Here is a 25,248-nt window from a genome sequence, read left to right as displayed (position 1 = left end):
ATTTACGTATTTTTTTAAAAGTACAAAATGAGATCATGTATGAAAAGTCCATGGCTAACATCGTACACAACAGTGGAAAACTAAGTTTTTCCTCTAGGATCAGGAACAAGGCAAGGATGCCCACTCTCACCACTTGTATTCAACACAATACTGAAAGTCCTAGCCAGAGCAATTAGGCAGGCAGTCAGGCAGGCAAGAAGGGAAAGAAAAGGGAAAAAAGAAAGAAGAAAAAAAGAAAAGGAAAAAGGAAAGACAAGACATAACAAGACAGAGGGAGAGAGGGAGGAATGAAGGAAGAGAGGAAGGAGGGGCATCCAAATTAGAAAGGAAGAAGTAAAATTACCTGTTTGCAGATAACGTGCTCTTTCTTATATGTAGAAAACTCTAAAGATTCCACAAAGAAAACTTGTGAGAACTAATAAACAAATCTGGCAAAGGTGCAAGATACAAATCAACACTTAAAAATCAGTTCTGTTTCTAGACACTAACAATAAACAATCTAAAAAAGAAATTTTGGGGCGCCTGGGTGGCTCAGTGGGTTAAGCCGCTGCCTTCGGCTCAGGTCATGATCTCAGGGTCCTGGGATCGAGCCCCGCGTCGGGCTCTCTGCTCGGCAGGGAGCCTGCTTCCTCCTCTCTCTCTGCCTGCCTCTCTGCCTACTTGTGATTTCTCTCTGTCAGATAAATAAATAAAATCTTTAAAAAAAAAATAAAAAATAAAAAATAAAAAATAAATTTTAAAAATCCCATTTAGCATAGTATCAAAAAGAATACTTAGGAATAAACTTAACCAAGGAGGCAGAAGATTTGTACATTGAAAACTACAAAATGTTACTGAAAGAAATTAAGGATGACATAAATAAATGGAAAGACCTCCCATGTTCATGGATTGGAAGACTTGCTATTGCTAAAATGTTCACACTACCCAAAGCAATTTACAGATTCAATGTAATCCCTATCAAAATCCCAATGGCATTTTTTTTCCAGAAACAGAAAACATCATGCTGAAATTCACACAGAATCTCAAAGGACCATGAATAGCCAAAATAATCTTAAGAAGAACAAAAGTGGAGACCTTATACTTATACAAAATATATCACAGCTACAGAAATCAAAATAGTATGGTACTAGCATAAGGAGAGACATATAGACCAGTAAAACAGAGCCCAGAAATAAATCCTCATGTATGTAGTCAAATGATCTTTAACAAGGGTGCCAAGAATATACAACGAGGAAAATAAAGTCTCTTCAACAAGTGGTGCTAGGAAAACTAAGTATCCATATGCAGCAGAATAAAATGGGTCCTTATCTTACACCATATACAAAAATTAATGCAAAATGGAGTAAAAATCTAAATGTAAGACCTGAAACTAGAAAACTCCTATAAGAAAACAGAGGGGAAGAGCTTCACGACACTGAAATGGGCAATGATTTCTTGGATATGACAATTACAGCAAAGGCAACAAAAGCAAAAAAAAACAACTAAGACTACATCAAACTTTTAAAACTTCTGCACAAAATTAAAGTAAAAAATAGATTATTTTAATTGGCTCTATTGTTGCCCAATGGTGAACCAGTCCTTGCCCATCACAGAAGTTACACTCCAGGAGGAGGGGTATCAGTATCGAACAATACAGCAATAACCTAACCATCTACATGATGAAAACTCTGGTAAATGCTACAAAGGGAAAACACAGGAGAGTGTAAGAACACTTTATAAGACAGCAAGTTAGCTCTGGGAAGGGCAGTGTGCTGCCTGGAGAAACCTCCCTGAGGAAGTAACAATCAAGTTGAGACCTACAGGATGAACAGGAATTAGATGCATTTTAAGGGTGGAGGAAGCCTTACAACAGAGGAAGCGACATGTCTGAAGGCTCTGTGGCAGGAAGGGTCTTGGTAATATGAGGAACAGAGAGAAGACCAACATAATTGCACTGAAGTGCACGAGAATGGGAGAGGAAGAAAAGGAGGCTGGAGAAGGCAGCAGAGGCCAAATCAAACAGGCCCTGCATGCCATGATAAGGATGTTGGGCTTCACCTAAAAAACACAAGCCATTGAAGGATACGGGCTCAATACTTAATGCTTGCTAGATTAAAATAAATCTACACAATGAGAAGATTTCAAGGTCTGTTCTAACTATAAAAGAAATCTATGATTCCATACTCCATCTTATCTAAGATTACAAACTGCTCCAAAATCCCAGTTTGCATCACACATAATCAAAAGTCTCATATCTTTTAAAAAACTGATAATGGCTGCCAGTGGTTTCAAGGTATCCAAATGGAAGATAATATCCTAGAAAGAAATGTATAGAGTTGTTGTCATTTTCAACATATTTCCTTCTCACTAAAATCCATACAAGATAGCAATGCTATTTATAGACTTCAATTCTAACTAAAGGACTTAAAGTATTTACAAAACTAAACACACATGTTCTCTAAACTAGAATTTTCATCCAAACCAGCTCAAGACTAAAGTTCCTGTGGCACAGACACAGTCCTCAGAAGATAGGGAAATTGGCCAGTTTGATGCTTTGGAAATTGATTGTAGAATTTGTTTTCTCAGAAAGTATTCATACTCTCCCAGAGAGCCTGGGTGGTTCAGTGGGTTAAAGCTTCTGCCTTTGGCTCGGGTCATGATCCCAGGGTTCTGGGATCAAGCCCCACATTGGGCTCTCTTCTCAGCAGGGAGCCTGCATCCCCCTTTCTCTCTGCTGCCTCTCTGCCTACTTGTAATCTCTCTCTCTCTGTCAAATAAATAAATAAAATCTTAAAAAAAAAAAGTATTCATACTCTCCCATCAATAATTATACTTCAAATAATCTATCCTAAAAAGAGAATCAGAGTCAGATAATGATTTACTTAGAATAGTCACTATTGTTTATAAGAGTAGTGGAAAAAAATAAAATATAAGCCCACCAAAAATGGCATAGTTACAAAGCCACAGGACAAAATTATCATATAGTCATTGAATACCACTTAGAAGCTGGGTGACCTGAGGCAAGTAATGTAACCCAAAGCCCAGTTTCTTTGTCTTTAAAGTGGTAGTGATGATGGTACTTAACCCATGGAGCTGATATAAAGAATTAATCAGAACACTTGTTTAAAATATTTAGCAGAGGGGCGCCTGGGTGGCTCAGTCAGTTAAGCATCCATTTTTTTTTTTTTTTAAGTTTCTTTTCTGTGTTCAAGAATTCATTGTTTATGCACCATACCCAGTACTCCATGCAATACGTGGCCTCCACAACACCCACCGCCAGGCTCACCCAACCTCCCACCCCCCGCCCCTCCAAAACCCTCAGTTAGCTCCTCAGGGTCCATAGTCTCTTATGGCTCGTCTCCCCCTCCGATTTCTCCCAACACCCTTCTCTCCAACTCCCCATGTCCTCTGTGTTATTCCTTATGCTCCACAAGTTAAGTGAAACCATATGATAATTGACTCTCTCTGCTTGACTCATTTCACTCAGCATAATCTCCTCCAGTCCCGTCCATGTTGATATAAAAGTTGGGTATTCATCCTTTCTGATGGAGGCGTAATATTCCATTGTATATATGGACCATATCTTCTTTATCCATCTGTTCGTTGAAGGGCATCTTGGTTCTTTCCACAGTTTGGTGACTGTGGCCATTGCTGCTATGAACATTGGGGTACAGATTGCCCTTCTTTTCACTACATCTGTATCTTTGGGGTAAATACCCAGTAGGCAATTGCAAGGTCATAGGGAAGCTCTTGATCCTTGATTTCAGCTCAGGTCATAAGATTGAGCTCCACCTGCAGGAAGTCGGCTTAAGACTCTCTCTCTAGGGGTGCCTGGGTGGCTCAGTGGGTTAAGCCGCTGCCTTCGGCTCAGGTCATGATCTCAGGGTCTTGGGATCGAGCCCCGCGTCGGGCTCTCTGCTCGAAGCAGGGAGCCTGCTTCCTCCTCTCTCTCTGCCTGCCTCTCTGCCTGCTTGTGATCTCTCTCTGTCAAATAAATAAATAAAATCTTTAAAAAAAAAAAAAAAAAGACTCTCTCTCTAAAAGGGGAACCCTCCTACACTGTTGGTGGGAATGCAAGCTGGTGCAACCACTCTGGAAAACAGCATGAAGGTTCCTCAAAATGTTGAAAATAGAACTACCCTATGACCCAGCAATTGCACTGCTGGGTATTTACCCTAAAGATACAAACGTAGTGATCCAAAGGGGCACGTGCACCCGAATGTTTATAGCAGCAATGTCTACAATAGCCAAACTATGGAAAGAACCTAGATGTCCATCAACAGACGAATGGATAAAGAAGATGTGGTATATATACACAATGGAATACTATGCAGCCATCAAAAGAAATGAAATCTTGCCATTTGCGACGACGTGGATGGAACTAGAGGGTATCATGCTTAGCAAAATAAGTCAATCGGAGAAAGACAACTATCATATGATCTCCCTGATATGAGGGAGAGGAGATGCAACATGGGGGGTTAAGGGGGTAGGAGAAGAGTAAATGAAACAAGATGGAATTGGGAGGGAGACAAACCATAAGTGACTCTTAATCTCACAAAACAAACTGAGGGTTGATGGGGGGAGGGGAGTTGGGAGGGGGGTGGGATTATGGACACTGGGGAGGGTGTGTGCTATGGTGAGTGCTGTGAAGTGTGTAAACCTGGTGATTCACAGACCTGTACCCCTGGGGATAAAAATATATTATATGTTTATAAAAAATAAAATAAATTTAAAAAAAAAAGACTATCTCTCCTGCCCCTCCCCACCCCTCATGCACTCTCTCTAAAATAAATAGATCTTTTTAAAAAATTAATGAAATATTCAGCCATCAAAAGGAATGAGGTACCATTACATGCTACAATGTAGATGAATTTTGAAGACATGCCAAATAAAAGAAGGCAGACACAAAAGGCCTCATATTTATGAGTCCAGAATAGGCAAATCTATAGAAATAGAAAATAGATTAGTGGTTTCTTAGGAGTGTGGGGAAGGAGAGAGTGAGTCCTAATGGATACAGTTTTTTTGAAGGAAGGTAAAGAAAATATTCTAAAATTTTCTAAAATTGACTACGGTGATGTCTGCACCATACAGATGTAGATGACTACACTACACTACACTACACTAGGTGGCCCAGTATGTTAAGCATCAGACTCTTGGCTTCAGCTCAGGCCATTTGATCTCAGGGTCCTGGGATTGAGCCATGTCAAGCTCCCCACTCGGCAGGAGTCTACCTGTCTACCTCTCTCCCTCCCCCTGCTCACACTCGTGCTTTCTCCCTAAAATACACAAATAACTGTTTTTTGTTTTTTGTTTTAAAGTCCCTAGGATGCCTGAGTGGCTCAGTCAGTGAAACGTCTGCCTTTGGCTCAGGTCATGATCCCGGGGTCCTGGGATTAAGTCCCACATCAGACTCATTGGTTGGCGGGAGGCCTGCCTCTCCCTCTGCCTGTCACTCCCCCTGTTTGTATGCTCACTCTCTCTCTGACAAATAAATAAAATCTTAAAAAAGAAGTGGTTATACCAAGAACCGCTGAATTATACACTTTAAATAAGGCTTTTATTTTAAAAAACAGTATTTCTTTAAACCATGTCACTCTTATATTGCTGGCCACAGTACTCAGTGGCATAAAGTTATCCACAATTTTCAGCATTTAACCTCTTTTTTCACCAGAAATTTTTAGTGCTGGGCACCACCTGGGTGGCTCAGTCAATTAAATGTCCAACTCTTGATTTCCGCTCAGGTCATGATCTCAGCGTCATGAGATCAGGCCTCACCCATCAGGCTCTGTGCTGGGCATGGAGCCTGTTTAAGATTCTCTCCTTCCCTCTCTCTCTGTCCCTCTCCAACCACCTCCCCACCTCAAACACATGCTTCTCCCTCTCTCAAAAAATTAAAAAATTTAAAAAAAAAAGTCCTTAGTGCTGTATAACTTCACAAATGTGATGAAAATATAGAGTCTGACTTGGACATTATGCCAAAATAATACTACATAACTCTTAAGCAACTATGAAAGAAAAAATAACACAGGCTAATAAATAAAAAGAACTGTACAAAAACATGGTTTTGGGTAGTTGAGAGCAGTAGGACTTCCTACTAAATGACAGTTGTTAGGCACCCATTTGAAGATATTTTGATAGCTGATGATATACGGATTCAAGCAACAGAAATCTGAAACCTCATTTTATGGAAGAACTAGAACTGACATGAACAGCAAGCATTTGGTATGTCAGCCTAGGAAACAGAATGCAGAAGCTACTAGCTGTTCGAGAAAGGACATTATATTAAACCAAAACATTTCTTTTTGCTTTTCTTCCATGTGTATGTATGTTTCCAAAAAGCCAAAAGCAAAAACGAAAAGGATTCTTCTAGGAAAGCAGCAAATTCCCCAATGAGACTAGGCATCTTGCTAACAGATTACTATTAGTTTTAGTCATAAATAGCTCAGAACAACCCTTAAAATGTGGAATCAGGAAAAAGAACTGAAAATGATTCAGACCCAAAAGCCTAATAAGTTATTAAATCTCATAAGAGAATTAGATTGCCACATAAATACGCTGAAGCAGAATTACCTGTTGATGTAATCTATTGGGGCTCAGTAGTAAAAAGGTAACAAATATATTGCTTTCTTCAATTATTTACTGTCAGATAATCCAGGTATAATGTCTCTTTGCAAAAAAAGAGAGGGGAGGCTCACAAAAACATTCTTCCTAAATGTTCACAGCATCCCATTCTTTACTAAAGAAGAAATTTAACAAAAAAGCAAAAAAATAAAAGTTAACACTCGGGGAAGGCAAAATATTTGATACAAGAACACAGGCATATTAATCATTTGATGTCTCAGGAAAGCTGAAAATGAATCCTATCATCATGAAGAACAACAGGTATATGATTATCTCTGAAAGCAAATACAGAAATCAATTGGAAAAATTAGTTTTTAGAAAGTGAATTTCAACATACTTTATCTCTCAGTCCCAGCCCCTTCAGAATAATTAACCTAGGCAAAGGCAAAAAACCTCTAAAACCACCTGGGGAAAATGTGATGAGAATGAACACTGAAGAACACCAGATACTATGAGACTGACGCGTTGCCTACTGCGCTAAGGAGGCACCTTGAACACCAGATACTAATTAAGAGAAAAGACTCATGTTAAAACTTTTGAGAAAAAACCTAAGAGAACTAGAGGCTGACAAAGTTTGAGATTTGTCAGAATAGCTTTTAAGCCTCTCCCCCTTCCCCTATATACCCCATAATTGGAAAAACAATAATTCTTAAAGGAAGTAATTAATCCCTCAACAGTACAGTTAAAAGAACACTGATCTAGAAATTAAATGGCTTAGGTTTAAAATCTCTCTAACCCTTATTAGTTAGGCAACCTTATGCTCAGCTTCCTCCTGACTTAAATGGAAGTAAGAATTCCAGTTATGCATTACAGGATTAACATGAGGATCAAATGAGATAGTGTGTGATATGTATTTATATATATATGTTTACATATATGTTTATGTATATGTATGACACACACAGATATGTGTATCACATCTTGCAAATTTAATCAAATTGTAAATTATTTTCTATTTCTTTTGCATAACCATTTAGAATCTCTAAACTTTATGTTAACATTCTCCAGTCACTATTGGCACTTTTTCAACCAAGTTTCAAAACAAGGCACTAATCTTTTTCAATTTAAACCCACACCATGGAAACCTTGGCTGCTTTATTTGGATTGAAGGACTGGCAAAATTCCACTCCAGGTGGCTAAGCAATAATAAACAAGAACTTACTGTTTCATCATATCCTCATTCATTTTGAGTAAGTTTTTCTCAAGTAAGTATTAGTAATTAGTAAGTAGCTAATTTTGAACTTTTTAAATACTGCTATATTTGCTCCCCCAATTACAAAACTTTAAAACACCTAAATACTAAAGGAAAAAAACATTTTAAAGCTTAAAATTCAAGGTATTTAATTAAAGTTACACCAAGGAGAACAAAATACAGTATTAGGGTACCACACTTTGAGACATGAAACCATGTTTCCCTATCCACTGGCCCACCCCACACAAATTCTAGCACTGAAAAGGCAATTTTCAGATTTCTGAATATTTCCCAGTACATTCTATATTTTAATAACAGACACAATTCTGCTGATTGTTTTTTAATTTGGGGGGAGGGTAGAGAGCGGAAAGAGAGGGAGGAAGAGAATCTTAAGCAGGCTCCACACCCAGTGCAGACCCCAAGGTAAAGCTCAATCTCAGAACCTTGAGGTCAAGACTTGAGCCAAAATCAAGAGTTGGGATGCTTAACCAACTGAGCCACCAAGGTGCCACTGACTATCTTTAATTTTTAAGATTAAACACATTCACACAGCAGGGCACCAAATATTTGTGGAATTTAAGACATATTTACTTATAATACAACTACAGAACACAAATGAACTACCTCATCAATGAACAGAAGAGCACCCAGGAAAAGCTCCAGAAAATAGTACAGCATCCTACTATGAAATTTTGAGACCTCACAAATCAGTTTCCGTATAATCTGATTTAAAACATTTCTAAAGATTTATTTATTTATTTATTTCAGAGAGAGAGAGAGAGAGAGAGAGAGAAAGTTCACAGGCAGGGGGTAGAGCAGAGGGAGAGGGAGAAGCAGGCTTCCCGCAGACCAGGGAACCTCCTGCAGGGCTCATTCCCAAGACTCCCGGATCATGACCAGAGCCAAAGGGAGACACTTAACTGACTGAGCCACCCAGGCAACCCTAGACATTTTTTTTATTGAAACATAATTCACATACCATAAAATTTGCATTTTAAAGTGTACAATTCAATAGTTTTTAATATACTCACAAAGTTTTACGACTACCGTCACTATCTAATTCTAGAACATTTTCATCATTCCAAAAAGAAACCCCAAGCTCATTGGTAGTTACTCACCATTCCAACCTCCCCTCAACCTCTGTCAACCACTAATCTACTTTTTATCTCTATTTGCTTGCCTATTTTAGGCATTTCATATAAGTGGAATCACGTAATTTGTGGCTTCTGTGAGTCTTATTAAATCTTGTATTTCATTATGGTAGATTTCTCTTATTTTCCTAATTATTAGGCATGATCAAAGCAATGTTATCATCTCTACAAGGAATACTTAAAACACATATAACACATATACACATAAAACAAACACAAATAAAGAGCAGAAAATTGTATTGTGGGGTGCCTGCGTGGCTCAGTGGCTTAAGCCTCTGCTTTCCACTCAGGTCATGATCTCAGGGTCCTGGGATCGAGCCCCATACTGGGCTCTCTGCTCAACGGGGAGCCTGTTTTCCCCTCTCTCTCTCTGCCTGCCTCTCTGCCTACTTGCGATCTCTCTCTCTCTCTCTCTGTCAAATAAATAAATAAAATCTTTAAAAAAAAAAAAAGAAGAAAGAAAATTGTATTGTGAGGCTGATATGGAGTAATAGACACAGGTACAAAGAATACTACATAAATGAACACATTGTAATCTTGACAACCTTTGCAATAAAATTTCTGAAAAACGTGATTTTTTTATAATTTAAAATTTTATTTATTTATTTGACAAAGAGAGAGAGCACAAGCAGCGGGAGTGGCAGGCAGAGAGAGAGAGGGAGAAGCAGGCTCCCTGCTCAGCAGGGAGCCCAACATAGGGCTCAATCCCAGGACCCGAGGATCATGATCTGAGCTGAAGGCAAGACACTCAACCGTCTGAGCCACCCAGGCACACTAAAACATGAGACTTTTTAAATATTTTTTTTAAAGATTTTTTATTTATTTATTTGAGAGAGAGACAGTGAGAGAGAGCATGAGCAAGGAGAAGGTCAGAGAGAGAAGCAGACTCCCCGTGGAGCTGGGAGCCCGACGTGGGACTCGATCCCGGGACTCCGGGATCATGACCTGAGCCGAAGGCAGTCGTCCAACCAACTGAGCCACCCAGGCGTCCCAACATGAGACTTTTTAAAAGAACCTTCACCAACATCTTGACATTTTCCAAACTACTAACTTATTATCATAAATGTTAATTACTGTACTTTACTATTAAAAAAAGATAACGAATGTAATAAATGTATACAAATACAGCAATAAAAAAATCCAAAGAAACCATAGGAAAAAATACATAAATAGTTGTGGTATTTAGGTGATGGGAAAATATAGTTTTTAAATTTTTTTTAAGTTTATTTATTTAAATCATCTCTACACCCAATATGGGGCTCATACCCACAACCTCAAGATCAAGAGTCACATGCTCCTCTGACTTAGCCAGTCAGGTGCCCCTAAATGTATTTTCTTTTTAATTTAAAAGTATTATCACTGTCATTTTTTGAAAGGCATTTTTAAGATATATCCAAAAATTTCATGCTTGGTGTTATAAATAGCCAAAGCAGGAATTTCCCAGCCATTCATGTGAATATATAATTAATTTCATACCTAAACAAAGTTAGACAATATGGAAAAATGACACTAATATATCATTCAGTTAAAAAAAAAATTTGAAGAAGTTTATGTATAGCATGATCTGAGCCCTATGGAAACAAACACTACGTATTATGTACAGGGATATTTACATGCATATATTTAAAAAGACTGGCAAAGATATTCACCAAACTGTTAAGGGTGGTTACTCCTGGAGAGTGAGACTAGAAAGAGTAAAGAGACATTCACTTTTTATTTCATGTATTTTTGTATTAACTGCCTATTTAATAAGCATATACAACCTTTCATAATTTTTAATCACCGATTTTTTTTAATTTGAAGGTGCCATCAGCTTATTTTCTTCTTTTTTTTTTTTTAAAGATTTTATTTATTTATTTGAGAGAGAGACAGTGAGAGAGAGCATGAGCTAGGAGAAGGTCAGAGAGAGAAGCAGACTCCCCGTGGAGCTGGGAGCCCGATGCGGGACTCGATCCCGGGACTCCAGGATCATGACCTGAGCCGAAGGCAGTCGTCCAACCAACTGAGCCACCCAGGCGTCCCAGCTTATTTTCTTCTAAACAGAAATAGAAGTACATTAAATTTAACCCCTTCTTCTGTCAATTTTTAATTATCCAAACCAGAAGAGAAACTGAACATGGCAGCAATGCCAATAGGTTATATTTGGCTTCCAAACACATAACAGGTTTTTGCAGCATCTTTACTCATTATATACCCCAGAGGGAGCATCTGAGTGGTACCCTGAAAAGTCTATGATGAAAACTTTGCTGTACAATAGCTATTTAGTAAAGATAATTAATATCACCTTTGGCATTCACATTTTACCCTAACACACCCATGCTTTAACAATCATTGCCAGTACATGTGGAACCAGAATTTAAAAAGGAGGGGGGAAGCACTCTAAGAAGACATTACAGACTAGTACAAAATACAGTTCTTAATTTCAAAAAATGAGCCAAGTTGTAAACTACCAAACCAACTTTAAGACAGTGAAGAGGAAGAAATAGGAAATGTCAGTCTCCCATTCTTTCTTTCGTTTCTGACTGACTTATCCTCCTGATGCCTCACACCTGAACTCCTTAGTGAGCTCACCAGCAAGGGGCTCTGGGGCCCACTTGAAATGTGCAAATCAAACCACTCTGAAAGCAAGAAGACATCGGAAGCATACCTTTTCCAGAATGAACTTGTTTAAATACGGCATATAGCCTTGATTGGAAACAGGCCCCTCATCGTCATCCCGGAAGTGCTCTTCAAGGGCAACAGGGTCGTGTGGAACCTTCAGCACCGTGCACAGGTTATGGGAAAGGACCTAAGGGGGAAAGAAAGTCGTTTAAAGGCATCCACAAACCAACACATGGCAGCTTCACTGTCTGAACACTACTGGCTGCTCCCTGCCCTAGGGAGAGAAAGATGGAGAAATGAGCTAACAAATGCTGGGTGAGTACTGCTCGGCTGCCTGCTCCTCACTTGGTTGTTACCTCCTTCCCTCCCCAGTTCTGGCTCACTTCAAAAAGTCTCTTTTACGTGCCTACAATGAGCCGGCTCCACGCCAGATCTGTAACTCTACACAGTAACAAAGGGAACAGCAACGGGAATGCAGTCAATGAGACTGTGACAGTGCTGGGCGGTGACAGATGGAGCTACGCTTGTGGTGGGCACAGCATCAAGTATAGAGAAGTTGAATCACGACGCTGTACACCTGAAACTACTAGACACTGTGTGTCAACTCTACTAAAAACAAAAATGTTTACATATCCGTGACTATAATATTCCTTAGAGTTTTTTATTACTTGGCCCACATTAGAAAGAAAAAAGGGTTGGGAAGGGCCAAAAGAATGTTTTCAAAATTAAATTCCCCAGGTAGAGCAGTGTCAGTCAGAGCTGTATGAGAAAGAAGATGGAACCGGGCAGCTGCAGCCGAGGGTTCTGGACAAAGTGACTGACCAGGGCCAATCATACCTTTCTGGGCTCCAGTGTTCTCTCACTTGTTAAAAGACAAAGGGCCAAGCTAATATACAAAGGTACAAAACATTATTTAGCAATCTCTAAGTGTCCAAATATCTCTAAAATCCTAGGATACTAGACTATTTTCAGCATGAATATAAAAAACATAAATATAAAAAGAAAAAAGAAACCAAGGGCCTGGTTTAGAAGAAATAGGAGAAAATTTATTGAAAAAATATCTCAGAAGTCACCAAAATGGTTGAAAGACTTTTGTAGAAAATTCGCATTCCATATATAAAGCGTTACTAGTTTTGGCATAACCTGAGCTCATAATTAATACTCAGGCAGTTCAAGAAGCAGTTTGGGCTACCTGAGTACTAACCTCATTTTGCATTAAATGAAAATTTTACAGTAAAACTTAAATCCCTCCCACTTTCATTTGTGCATTCTGAACAGGTCAATTACAGAGCTCTGGCTGTACTTTAACAGAGAATCTTACCAAATGTTAAATCCCAGGTTAAAATACTACCTACTTTTCTCAGCCCTACACATTTAATCACTTGAAGAACCACATTCATATCAATGCCATTAAGCAAGTCACTTTTTTCTGCATACACACGTTTCAGTTAGGATTTTTTAAGATTAAAAAAAGTAACCTATAAAAAGAATATTTGCATATCTTCTCTCTATATTTGTTTTGTTTCTCAAAGCTTCCTTTATCTGGAGATCCTTTTCAACATGCTCTACTGGTTTTAAGGAAGTAAGTAAAGTAAAGGAAGTAAATTCACAAATGGTTATAAATGAAGTAATGAAGACTTTTATCAGCCCCTACAAAGCAGGCTGTGTTTCTCAAACAAAATCTCTATTTGCCAATAGTAGAGCACATGAAAAGAGCACGGTAGAGCTTTTGCTGAAGAAACTTGCACCGCAGTCAGCAGAAACCTAAATAGATATTTCCTTTCTCTATTTACCTAGTAAAACTTATGGAGTAAATTACCTACTTCCAAAGAGGTTTTGTGAAGATCAACTTCAAGTACATAAAGCGCTTAAAACCTGTAAAGCATCATAGAAATAGGAGTTTAGAGAAATAAGGAGTGATTTTCTCAGATAAGGCTCAAAGGTCATTCAAATCTGAAATCATTTGGGACTTCAAGTAAAAATTCCCAACCACTGGTTAAATTATGATGCATTCATAAAACATTAAGAACAATAAAGAAGCTCACCATCTAGTGATATGAAAAGATCTCTAAGTGAAAAAAGCAATATGCTTAAGATTATGTTTAGTGTGCCATCTTTTATGTAAAAGAAAAAGAAAGAAAAAATAAGAAACTCTAGCAGAGGGGCACCTCAGTGGCTCAGTCTGTTGAGTCTGCCTTCAGCTCAGGTCATGATCCCAAGGCCCTGGGATCCTGTGCCCGAGTGCCACACCCGGCTCCTTGCTCAGCAGGGAGCCTGCCTCTCCCTTTGTCTGCTGCTCCCCCTCCTTGGGCTCTCTCTCTGACAAATAAATAAATCTTAAAAATAGATAAATAAAGGTTCTATTTCTTTAAAAAATTAAAAACTCTAGCAGAATATATAAAAAACTATAATAGTCGGGAAAAGACTAGCTTGGTGGTAGACCTGAGGAAAAGGACTTTTCACTGCACCTCCTCTTTTTCTTAAGCTTGAAAAAAATTTTATCTAATCAAAAATGTTCTATTAAAAGAAATTAAACATGTATTTTTAGAAAGTGGCTGACATAAGATCATACAGCTAGATCTATTTAACTTCGAAGTCTATTTTTTCTTTCACATTAATCTACTCTCTAGAGATAGGTATAAAAGGAAGGCATTTTCCACAGCAATTACCATGATTAACAGATGAGTGTGATGTAAGGACAATCAATGAGTTCAGAAAAGAAAAACAATGTGTGTTAAAGTGACTTCACAGAGGAAGTGAAATGTAACCTAGGCCTTAAAATAAGGAGAGCTTTTTCGACAGAAAAGGGCAATTAGCAGGCTTTTAGATAGGGGAGTAACATGAGAAAAGTAGGTGATTAATGCAAACTCCCAAAGGTACAAAAAGGATACACCAATCTCTCCCACACCCCTCTTTCTCTGCCTTCAGGTTTTATAGATCTTCCAACTAAAGTCCTGGCAGGGGCTTTAGGTGCCATATTGTCATCCTCCTCATCCTATAGTTGATAAGTACTGGCTTAAAGAGATAAAATTTCTCTTGTTTCTTTTTTTTTTTAAAGGATTTTTATTTATTTATTTTGAGAGAGGGAGAGAGAGTGAGAGAGAGCATGAGAGGGGAGGTCAGAGGGAGAAGCAGACTCCCCATGGGGCTGGGAGTCCAATATGGGACTTGATCTCAGGACTCTGGGACCATGACCTGAGCCGAAGGCAGTTGCTTAACCAACTGAGCCACCCAGGCGCCCCTCTTGTTTTGTTTTTAACTAAAGTTACTTAGCAGAACAGAGACTAGAATTCAGGTTTTGTAATCCCTGGTCCAACACTCTCTAGTAATTAGGGACATCATAGTTTTAGTTCTCTAAAGTAAACAATGCTCTTTGTATGTGTAGGTGCTTAGTTCAATTCAGTGATCCCACCAAAGAAGATTTAGATTTGAACTCTAGAATCTTCTCTAGAATTTTCTTAACTGCCGAAATTTCTTTATTTTATTTAGTTAAACAAACCAGGGGAGACAACACTTAATAGTAACAATGACCCTAGAGAAGATCTGAGCGCTAGCCCTGCTCATGCAGTCTGTTCCTGCTCGGTGGTTTGCAACTTACCATTTTATAATGGTTTAATGTTTTGCTATCTATTTGCTCATTCTCAGCATACTCACGGCAGAATAAGGTGTTAAACCTGCTTCTAAAAAAAATTTTTTTAAAGACCAATCCTTAACTGTCAACCCAAACTTGTTTTATGAATTCAGCAAAAGCACTATAATTTGATCATAAATTGGCTTTTTTCATTGTTAATATGGCCTAGAATAGGGAAGTCTTCATCAAACAAAATAACAAACTGAATAATAGATAACTGAAAAGGTTTTGTTACTAAAAGAGAAAAAAAAAGTGTGCTATCTTTAAAACTTTTCAAAAAATTTTATCAGCATAAATAAATAAAATCTTTTAAAAAGGTAGGGGGTGGCACGCCTGGGTGGCTCAGTCAGTTAAGCATCTGCCTTCAGCTCAGGTTATGATCCCAGGGTCCTGAGATAGAGCCCCACATTGGGTTCTCTGCTCAGTGAGGAGTCTGCTTCTCCTTCTCCTCCTGTTCTTATGCTCTCTCTTTCTTTCTCAAATAAATAAATGAAATCTTTAAAAAAAAAATTATCAGTAATTTTTTTTAAACCCTGAACAGTATCTCAAGTTTTTTAATAAAAAAATGTATAAAGAAATCAAAATCTGGGGCACCTGGGTGGCTCAGTGGATTAAGTCACTGCCTTCAACTCAGGTCATGATCTCGAGGTCCTGGGATCGAGCCCCACATCGGGCTCTCTGCTCAGCAGGGAGCCTGCTTCCTCCCTACTCTCTGCCTACTTGTGATCTCTCTTTCTCTGTCAAGTGAATAAATAAAATCTTTAAAAAAAAAAAAAAGAAAGAAATCAAAATCTTAAAGGCCAGAATACAAACTATTAGTAAGAAGTAAATACTCCATAAGCTTGTAGATTACTTTATGATTTTTAGAGTAGACTGGCATTGTCCATTGGTGGTTTTAGTGTCACCCCGGAGAAAGGTAGGTATTATTGCTATTTTACAGATAAAGAGTCTGAGTCAGAGGTTCGGAGATATCCCCAAATCACAGAATTTTATGTACAGTGAAACTAGGCCAGAACCCAAGCCTCCTGTTCAGATGCCCCTTCCACATTTGCCACTTGCCCTCTGTTTCTGGAAGAACAGAGAGCCCAATACCCTGTGGCCACGTATGCATGTTATAGATAAGGTGCACTGATGGACTGGTGCTCGCCTAGCCCTACCTAGTCAGTTCTCCAGGACCCAATAAGATGTCTGGCACTATTTTGTGGAGCCAAGTTAAATCCAGTGGCGAAGAACTACACATGCCTAGAACTCTAGAACCATTCTCTCTCAGGGAGCCCCCATCTCCTAGCACCCACCTTTGGGGGAACCAGTTCCAAGAAGTGCTAGCCTCTCCAGATGAGGAAGCTGGAAAGTAGATCAGGACAAAAGCAATCAGGACAAGAGGGCTCCAAGTTCTTGATTTGCATGAGGACTGCCCTGAATCACTCTAATCAGACTGTTTGCAAGTTTCTCAAAAAAGTTGAATTGATCCCACTTCAAATGCCTGCTTCCAAAGGCCATTCTTCTAGCGCCCACATGATTGCTAAGCAACTTTGCTCTCATTCCCTTGATTTGAAGAATAAATTATTGTTACTACAATAAAAGATCCATATCCATGCCAACAACCCATCTCTCCAGCCCTTTCATATCTACTATTGCCTCTGCAGGGCCTTTGCTGATGAGAGATGACTAATTAGCCGCATGAGCCCTGTTCGTTGGTCTGTTCTTATTCAGTAGTTTGCCATTTACCCTTTTAAGCACTTTACTCCAACTATCATGAAAACAAAACCAAGGATTATGAACGACTAAGCAGTGTTTTAACACACATGAGTGCATAATCTTTACCCTCCTCCCTCCCAAAGATGTAGAGATTATAAAGGTTCTCTGAAATGTGCCCCCCCACAAGTCACACAGTTTCCCTTTACAGGATGTGCGTAATGGGCAAACTTCAGCACTGAAGAAAAAGGGGGTGGGGATCTCTATTCCAACAAGCTTATATGAACCAACACAATTATAGAATTATAATTCATAATAAGCAATCTTTAAAAAAAAAACATGAGAATTCCTCTCTGATTTATAAAATTTCAAGCTAATGGCAAATTACAGAAAACTCTTCCTAACAATGAAGCAGAATGACCAATTTCCTACCAGTATTATGCCCTGCCTTAAGAGCATTGTCTTAATAGAAGTCCTGCCCCTTACCACATAGAGTCATTTTCCCTTTCCTGACAATATCCTTTCATCCTGCTTATCACTGTTTCAATCTTGCTTGCTTTCTCTTAAATTATCTTTACTGTATTCAGCCTCAGAAATCTCCAACTCAATGTTGATTCAGCCCTAAAAGCAATCCTAGACACTTTTACCAAATTAATTTTTTTTTGAAGATTTTATTTATTTATTTGACAGAGAGAGAGCACGCGCTAGAGAGCACATGGGGGAGCAGCAGAGGCAGAGGGAGAAGGAGACTCCCCGCTGAGCAGGAAGCCCAAAGCAGGCTCCATCCCAGATTTGGGGATTATGACCTGAGCCAAAGGCAGATGCTTAAAGGACTGAGCCACCCAGGCGCCCCTTACTAAGTTAATCTTTAAGTGCTGCTTATACCACATTATTCCCTCATCTAAAATTCAAAAAAAGCCTACAGAAGTAAAAAACCAAATAAGTATCTCATCCGTGTATTTAAGTCCACTCGACAAATCAGGCCCTCTTTAGCTTTCTAGCATTTCTTCCTACCCTTCTGTACCAACAATACAAATCCCACCAAACAAGTTTACTGGCTGAAAGCATCTAAACACCTCAAATATCTAAGAATAGGAAAGTGGTTAAATAAAACATGGTGCATCAACACAGTGAAATAGTTTATAGCCATTACTAAGAATGCTGTCTGTAAAAAAAAAAAAAAAAAAAAAAAAAAAGAATGCTGTCTGTATCTATGAGGAGTGATATGCAAAGATAACCCTAACACCTCTTTAAGAAAATAGGTTACAGAGGTGCCTAGGTGGCTCCGTCTGTTAAGTGTCTGCCTTTGGCTCAGGTCATGATCCCAGGGTCCTATGATCAAGCCCCACATTGGGCTCCCTACTGGGCGGGAAGCCTGCTTCTCTCTTCCCCCACTCTCCCTGCCTGAGTTCCTGCTCTCGCTGTCTCTCTCTCTCTGTCAAGTAAACAAAAGAAATCTTAAAAAATAAAAAAAGAAAAAGAAAAAAGAAAAGAAAATAGGTTACAAAAGTATATGAAATACAGTCCCATTTATATAAAAGGATATGTATGTTTGTGTATATGCAAGTGTGTGCATGCATGTGTATATGTGTACAGAGCAAGGAGAGGGAGGAAAAAGGGGTGGAAGAAACAGAAAAGATGTTAGAAAGATATTCACTGAAAAGTTAACTGCATCTGCCCTTGGTGGTGGAATTTTGGGTACTTTTACCTTTGCCTCTATACTTCAATGCATTGTTTGAATATTCTACATATTATCTTTTACAAAGATAATATGTAGAATATATAATCAGAAAAAGTGAAGTTCTTATATTTATGGAAAATTTAAAAATTAAGTATGTCTGGAGGTTCCAGGGGACACCAATAAAATTACAAAAAATTACAAAATATGAAGAGATCACTCTAGGAATATAGAATTGATTAAACTAACTCAGTTCAGTCATCACAAAGAACTAGGCTTTGCCATGCCTCTTAAAGAAGCCACATGATGGACAACAAAGTCTCCCAATCTGGGACAACTTCCTTAGATTCCAGTCTCCCTCCTGCTGGATTACAGCATAAACAAATATTTTAAGATAAATCATGTATAAAAATATTTAACTCCAATAAGTGTATCTATCTCTCCCACTACTCTGTAAGTTCCGTAAAGGGAAGATCTATATTTTATCCAACTGTACAATACCAAAGCCTAATAAAGTGCCTGATGTTCAACAAATGTGTGCTAAATGAGCCCTATTTAAGAATTTTCTTATGTCTCTCTCTCTTTAATTTATTTTGCTTCTCCATCATTTTTATCTAGATCTAGGTGTTTGAATTTACTTCATTGTACTACCACTATATTCTACTGGAGAGCATTTTTGTTTAATTGGAATCTCTAACTCAGATCATTTTTAGAGTAAAAACCAATGCCCCCCTTAGTTATTCACGCCACCAGAACTAGCAGGCGTAATTCATCTGACCTGCAGTCTAGTAAAGCAATCCATTTCCTCAAAATTCAAGTTGAGATTTTTGAGGAAGGGACTCAGTAAGAATCAACAAGTGTGAGAGAGAACTCTGTAACAGAAGAGAGAAAAGTTAGGTAGTTCAATTTAGTACACTCTATTCCAAAAGAAAATCTGAAGACACAGTATACACCCAAAGTGATGATAAACATCACAAATCTCAGGTTTATCACTGCTGTCCCCTCTTCTGATCACTCTGTCTCCTTATGGTCCCCATAATATGGCTCCCATCCTTATCAATCTCATGAAATTGCTTTTTCAAAAGGATTCTGTGGCAGACACCTTTAGGCTCCTCAGCCAATGACCGAGCAAGATGGTGATATCATTTGCTCCTAGTTTTGTCAGGTCCGTATCACAGTTTGATACCTCCTTTTCCCAATTCTGCTTCCTCTTTCTCTCCTTTTCCCGCCCTAGGTGTTTCTTCTCAGTAGCCCTTTTGCAATCCCAACTCTGTCTTACCATCTGCTTCCTGGAGAACCTATCATAGGACAGACACCTTCTGAACAAGTCATTCTCCCAAGGTGCTGGCACTTGGCAGGCTGGATCACCCCCATCCTCTTAGACTTATGCTGGTTCTTCTCCTTAGGAAAATGAGGGGTGAGGGAGGTGATCCCCGAAAGGCACCTCTACCAAAGCTCAATTTTCAGCCCTGAGTTCTTTCTCCCTATTTTCTTCTTCTAAAGTGCTTTTATTCTGACGATGTTAAGTTACCTCTATTTTAATAACTCTCACATCTTCTTCTGGTCTTTCCCTCTGATTTACATCCCTACATCTAGAGATTTCCACACTAAATTTACCTCACATCCAAAAAAACCCAAAGAATTCATCACCTTTTTCCCCAAAAGAGGCTTCCCACCCTGATGCTAACTTTGGTACTATCATTCCTTTCACAACAAATCATAGACTCTACTCTTCTTGTACCTCTTTAACTTACAGATTGTCCTATTGCTAAATCTAACTCAGCACCCCCCAAGGCCAACTCCTCTCTCCACTGAATGAGCTGTTCTATCAACTTATGGCTAACCAGAGAATGTAATGCTGGTGAAACAGGGGCTCCCCGTCCTCAGCAGCAGGTTCCAACCTCCCTTCTGAGACTCCAACAAAGAGCTGCTGCAGAGCAAACACTCAACAGGATATGACTGTGGTAAATAAGCTAACATAGTTAAATTAGAAGGCTAACCCTCAAAGACCTCATCTGGTACTCTACATTTTACAAATGAGGAAGCTGAAGCCCAGCAAGAAGTGACTTCCCATGGCTACACAAGTATCAGAGCAAAGACAGGTCTCCTGACTCCCCAACAAGTGCTCTTTCCTGAGACTTTTTCCTGTTTTTCCAGAGGGTTTATTTTCTATATCTTTCATCATAGATGTTCTTACAGACAAGTGTGACACATCATCCCTTAAGGTCCACGACAAATGCCTCTGCCTCTAGAAGTATTCTCTGACCTAACTCCTCGAATCCTCCCCTTAAGCTAGATAAGTTCTCCTCCTCTGTGCACCCAGCACTTTTTTTCTGGTGAAAGTTTAATTTAAAAATAGTTAGAAAATGAATGCTTGTCTTTAAACAAGAATGACAATTAATAAATGGACAAAAATGATAAAACTAATCTTAAAAATCACTATATTGGGGCACCTGGGTGGCTCAGTGGGTTAAAACCTCTGCCTTCGGCTCAGCGGGGAGCCTGCTTCCCCCACTCTCTCTCTCTCTCTTCCTGCCTCTCTGCCTACTTGTGATCTCTGTCAAATAAATAAAATCTTTAAAAAAAAATCACTATATTGCACCCAACAATAAAATAATTCATTACAAGTGTTATGAATAGATTCCACAAGCCTTTGGTGAAATGTGTACTTTATCTCCCTATATTTGAATTGACAGTTTGCTGGGTCTCCATCATTCCCAGGACTAAAGCTCTATAAGGGTAAGGAACAAACCTGTTTTGATTCCCACGGCCACCATCCCAGTCCAGCACTCATCAACTGACTCATCAACTTTCACAGATGCTCCCCAATTGGTCTTCCCATCTCCAGCCTCTCACCTCTAATTACCACACCCACATCATCACAATAATCTCAAAACTCTACCTTTGTCATAAATACTAAAAAGTTTTCGTAACTTCCCCTTTATAGGATCAGTTCTGAAGTACTGACACTAATGTAGCCAGTCAACAAATATATGTTAACCATCTATTCTGTACAGGAATGAAAACATCGGAAATGTAACCCCACATCCATCACCCTATGAGCTGAAAGAACCGATGGGGATGTGCTGCCTGGCAAGGCAACGCTCCATCCTCCCACAGCTACGTACGCAATGAAAATAGAATACCTTCCACACTGTTCAGCATGTGTCGGAGTCCGGCTGGTACACCGTGCTCACATACACACCACTCTCCACGCTTGATTACCAAACAAAGGTAATTATTCCTAAGGAAGCAAAAGGTATAGAAAGCAGAGAGGAATCCCAAGATGAAAAAATTAGTTTTTCCAATATTGCAGAAATCTCTCCCTAACCACAAGATCTCTTCATTTATAAAATTCAACTACATGCAGATTTACTCCTAAACACCTTTCTACAGTTAATTAGTTGCTGAGCATTGCAGTTTCAAGGAAACACAGATTTTGAATTTTAAAAAAAAGGAATCTGAAGGTACAATGAAAAGGAAATAAAGCAGAAAGCAGAGCAGAAAAATAGATTCGTGAAATGAATCCCTGGGGAAGATAAAGGAAGCAGAGACAAAGGGCTACCTTAGACTTATGTTGTAGGACGGGAACAGAGACACACATAAGAGAAACTGTGGAGGCAAGCTGGAATACCTCGAGGTCCAATGTGCTAATTAGTCACTGAGGGGATTACATAATAAGCCTCTTGTCGGGAGGGAGTGAGAACATAGCTACTCTGTGATGGCAAATGAGTAAAGGTCACGCAAAGCCTCTTCTGTCTCTAGCTTCCAGGTACTATGTACCTCAGACCCAAAAGGAAGTATGAAATGGAGATCAAGGTTAAGAACTCTGAGTCATAAGATTAGAAATGCACTCTGGCTCTTAAGATGGAGGTGCGCACGCACACACACACAGCGCCTTACAGTTTACCTTCAATAAAGCAGAAGTTTACATGTTATTTCAAAAAAAACCCAAAACTCCCAACTCCCCTCCTCACTGAAAAGCTGTTATCAAATAAGGAATGAGGAAAGGAAATAACCCAGAATCCATTATTACCATTTTAAGATTTTTAAAGTCTCTTACATGTTCTTTATTTGGAGAGCTGTCTTTACTATTTTGTTTTGGTGAAATATAAAAAATACTTACAAAACTTTTATAGGCTTATTCATGATTCCAATTCCCAAATCCCATTTTTTAATTAGAGTTTTTAGTTCTTCAACAGAAAGAACTTTTACCACAGAGGTTAACAGAAACGTAATACTAAAGATTAAGGAAAAAGGAGCGCCTGGGTTGATCAGGCAGTTAAGCGTCTGCCATCAGCTAAGATCATGATCCCAGGGTCCTGGGATGAAGCCCCACACAGGGCTCCCTGCTCAGCAGAGAGCTTGCTTCTCCCTCTCCCTCTGCTGCTCCCTCTGCTGCTCCCCCTGCTTGTGCTCTCTTTCTGTCAAATAAATAAATAAAATATTAAAAAAATAAAGTTCAACACCTTAAAAAAAAATTAGGGAAAAATATTATACATGCCAAGTTCACAAAAATTAGACATATTTTTACATTGTGTTTCACACGATAAAAGCCCTTTACAACTTGCTTCCTGTATACAGTTGTCCTGCTTATGCAGTGGACATATTCCAAGTGGAATCCTGAAACCCTATCGGATAGTACTGAACCCTAGATATATGATTTTTTAGATACATATATAACTATGATCAAGTTTAATTTATAAATTAGGCACAGTAAAAAGATTAACAACAATAACTAATAATAAAATAGAATAATTATAAGACGGCTGGGTGGTTCCGTGGGTTAAGCTTCTGTCTTCGGCTCAGGTCATGATCTCAGGGTCCTGGGATCCAGCCCCACACCAGGCTCTCTGCTCAGTGGGGAGCCTGCTTCCCCCTCTCTCTCTGCCTGCCTCTCTGCTTAGTTGTAATCTCTCTCTCTCTCTGTTAAATAAATAAATAAAATCCTTAAAAAAATAGAATAATTATAACAACATACTGTAACAAAAGTTATGTGAATGTCATATCTCTCTCAAAATATTGTCCTATACCCACCCTTCCTGTAATTATAAGAGATGATAAAAGGCCTATGTGATGAGATAAGTGAATGATGGAGGCACTGTGACATACTGTTATGCTATTAGAGAACTTCTGAAAAATGTTCAGAATAGGGATCATCTGCTTCCAGACCACAGATGACTGCAGGTAAATGAAACTGTGAAATTTGAAAATGCAGATAAGTAGGGACTACTGTATTTTCAACTGACACACTGCCCAGGCTCAATTACTTTTGTAACTAATAAGATTCAAAAATTTTAAGGCTAAATGCTTACATGGGAATAGAACATATAATGTTCTATTCATAAGATACAAAAACTGCAAAGCAAAGAATAAAAATATTTCGCTAAAAATGATCATTGAGAAATGAATAAAGATTCAAACTACCCATATTCCCCAAAATTTTTTTCCACTTAGATTCCGCTTTACTTCAAAAGGGCACAATTTGAAACAAAACAAAACCCTGTGTTTCTAAAAACAACAGGAGAAAAGTGCACAACCAAAAAGCTTATTTCAAGACATTTCCAGGACTGACATGTAATTCACACTGCAACCATAATTGCAAAGTAAAGTTATAATAAAGGTTGCAAAAAATATCACTAGACTTTGCTCTATTTAAAAGGACAACACTTGGGGCGCCTGGGTGGCTCAGTCATTAGGCATCTGCCTTTGGCTCAGGTCATGATCCCAGAGTCCTGGGATTGAGCCCCACATTGGGCTCCCTGCTCAGTGGGAAGCCTGCTTCTCCTACTCCCACTCCCCCTGCTTGTGTTCCCTCTCTCACTGTCTCTGTCTCTGTCAGATAAATAAATAAAATATTCAAAAAATAATAACAATAAATAAAAAATAAAAGGACAACACTTACTAAAGCAATAAGAGTATTAATCTTAAGGTACATTTTGATCTCTGGAAGGAACATAATAAACTAGTAATAATGGTTACCTCCAGAGCAGGAAAATAGTGTAGGAGAAGGGTTAAAGAAAACTTACTTTTCACTTCTGTAAATGCCCTTTTGAACTTTATGAATTTTTTTTTTTTAATTTATTTGAGCAAGAGAACATAAGTGGGGGTGAGGAGCAGAGGGAGATGGAGAGCAGACTCCCCACAGAGCTGGGAGCCCGACACAGGGCTTGAGCCCAGGACCCTGGGATTATGACCTGAGCCAAAGGCAGACACCCAACTGACTGAGCCATCCAGGCACACCGAACTTTATGAATCCTATACCATGTGCCTATATGAATTATTTGAAAGTTTCTCTTTGATGTACAAGTGTTTACATAATAGCTCTCATTATCTTACCTTCTTGAATTACACGCATTTTTTTCTTTTTTAAATTTTTATGTTATTTTAAGCCAGTATAATTAATACACAGTGTTATATTAGTTTCAGGTGTACAATATAGTGATTCAAGAATACATTACTCTGGGGCACCTGGGTGGCTCGGTCAGTTAGGCATCTGCCTTTGGGTCAGGTCATGATTCCAGAGTCCTGAGACTGAGCTCTGCATTGGGCTCCCTGCTCATTGGGGAAGTCTGCCTCTCTGTCTCCCTCTGTCCCTCCTGCCACCCCCCCATTCATTTCCTCTCTCTCAAATAAATAAATTCTTTAAAAAAAAAAAAATACTCAGTGCCCATCACAATACATGTACTCCTAATCTTCC

At 38.8% G+C, this 25,248-nt stretch overlaps 1 protein-coding gene across 2 annotated transcripts in view; it reads right to left on the bottom strand.

The window, feature by feature from the left end:
• Positions 1 to 25,248, bottom strand: part of SWAP70 (switching B cell complex subunit SWAP70) — a 65,050-nt gene that overhangs the window by 31,655 nt on the left and 8,147 nt on the right. Inside the window, exons 2-3 of one of the 2 annotated variants that reach the window (XM_047691803.1) lie at positions 21,695 to 21,792; positions 11,591 to 11,731 (exon numbers count right to left, since the gene is read on the bottom strand). In XM_047691803.1, the coding sequence (XP_047547759.1) occupies positions 11,591 to 11,623 (33 nt within the window). In that variant the 5' untranslated portion in view covers positions 11,624 to 11,731; positions 21,695 to 21,792. The remainder of the gene's footprint in view (positions 1 to 11,590; positions 11,732 to 21,694; positions 21,793 to 25,248) is intronic. The other variant, XM_047691802.1, reaches the window with a different exon arrangement.

This window comes from Lutra lutra, chromosome 10 (assembly GCF_902655055.1).
Source record: "Lutra lutra chromosome 10, mLutLut1.2, whole genome shotgun sequence".
Classification (NCBI taxonomy): Eukaryota; Metazoa; Chordata; class Mammalia; order Carnivora; family Mustelidae; genus Lutra; species Lutra lutra.
Note: the sequence above shows the minus strand (reverse complement) of the source record. Positions and strands in the feature narration are given on the sequence as shown.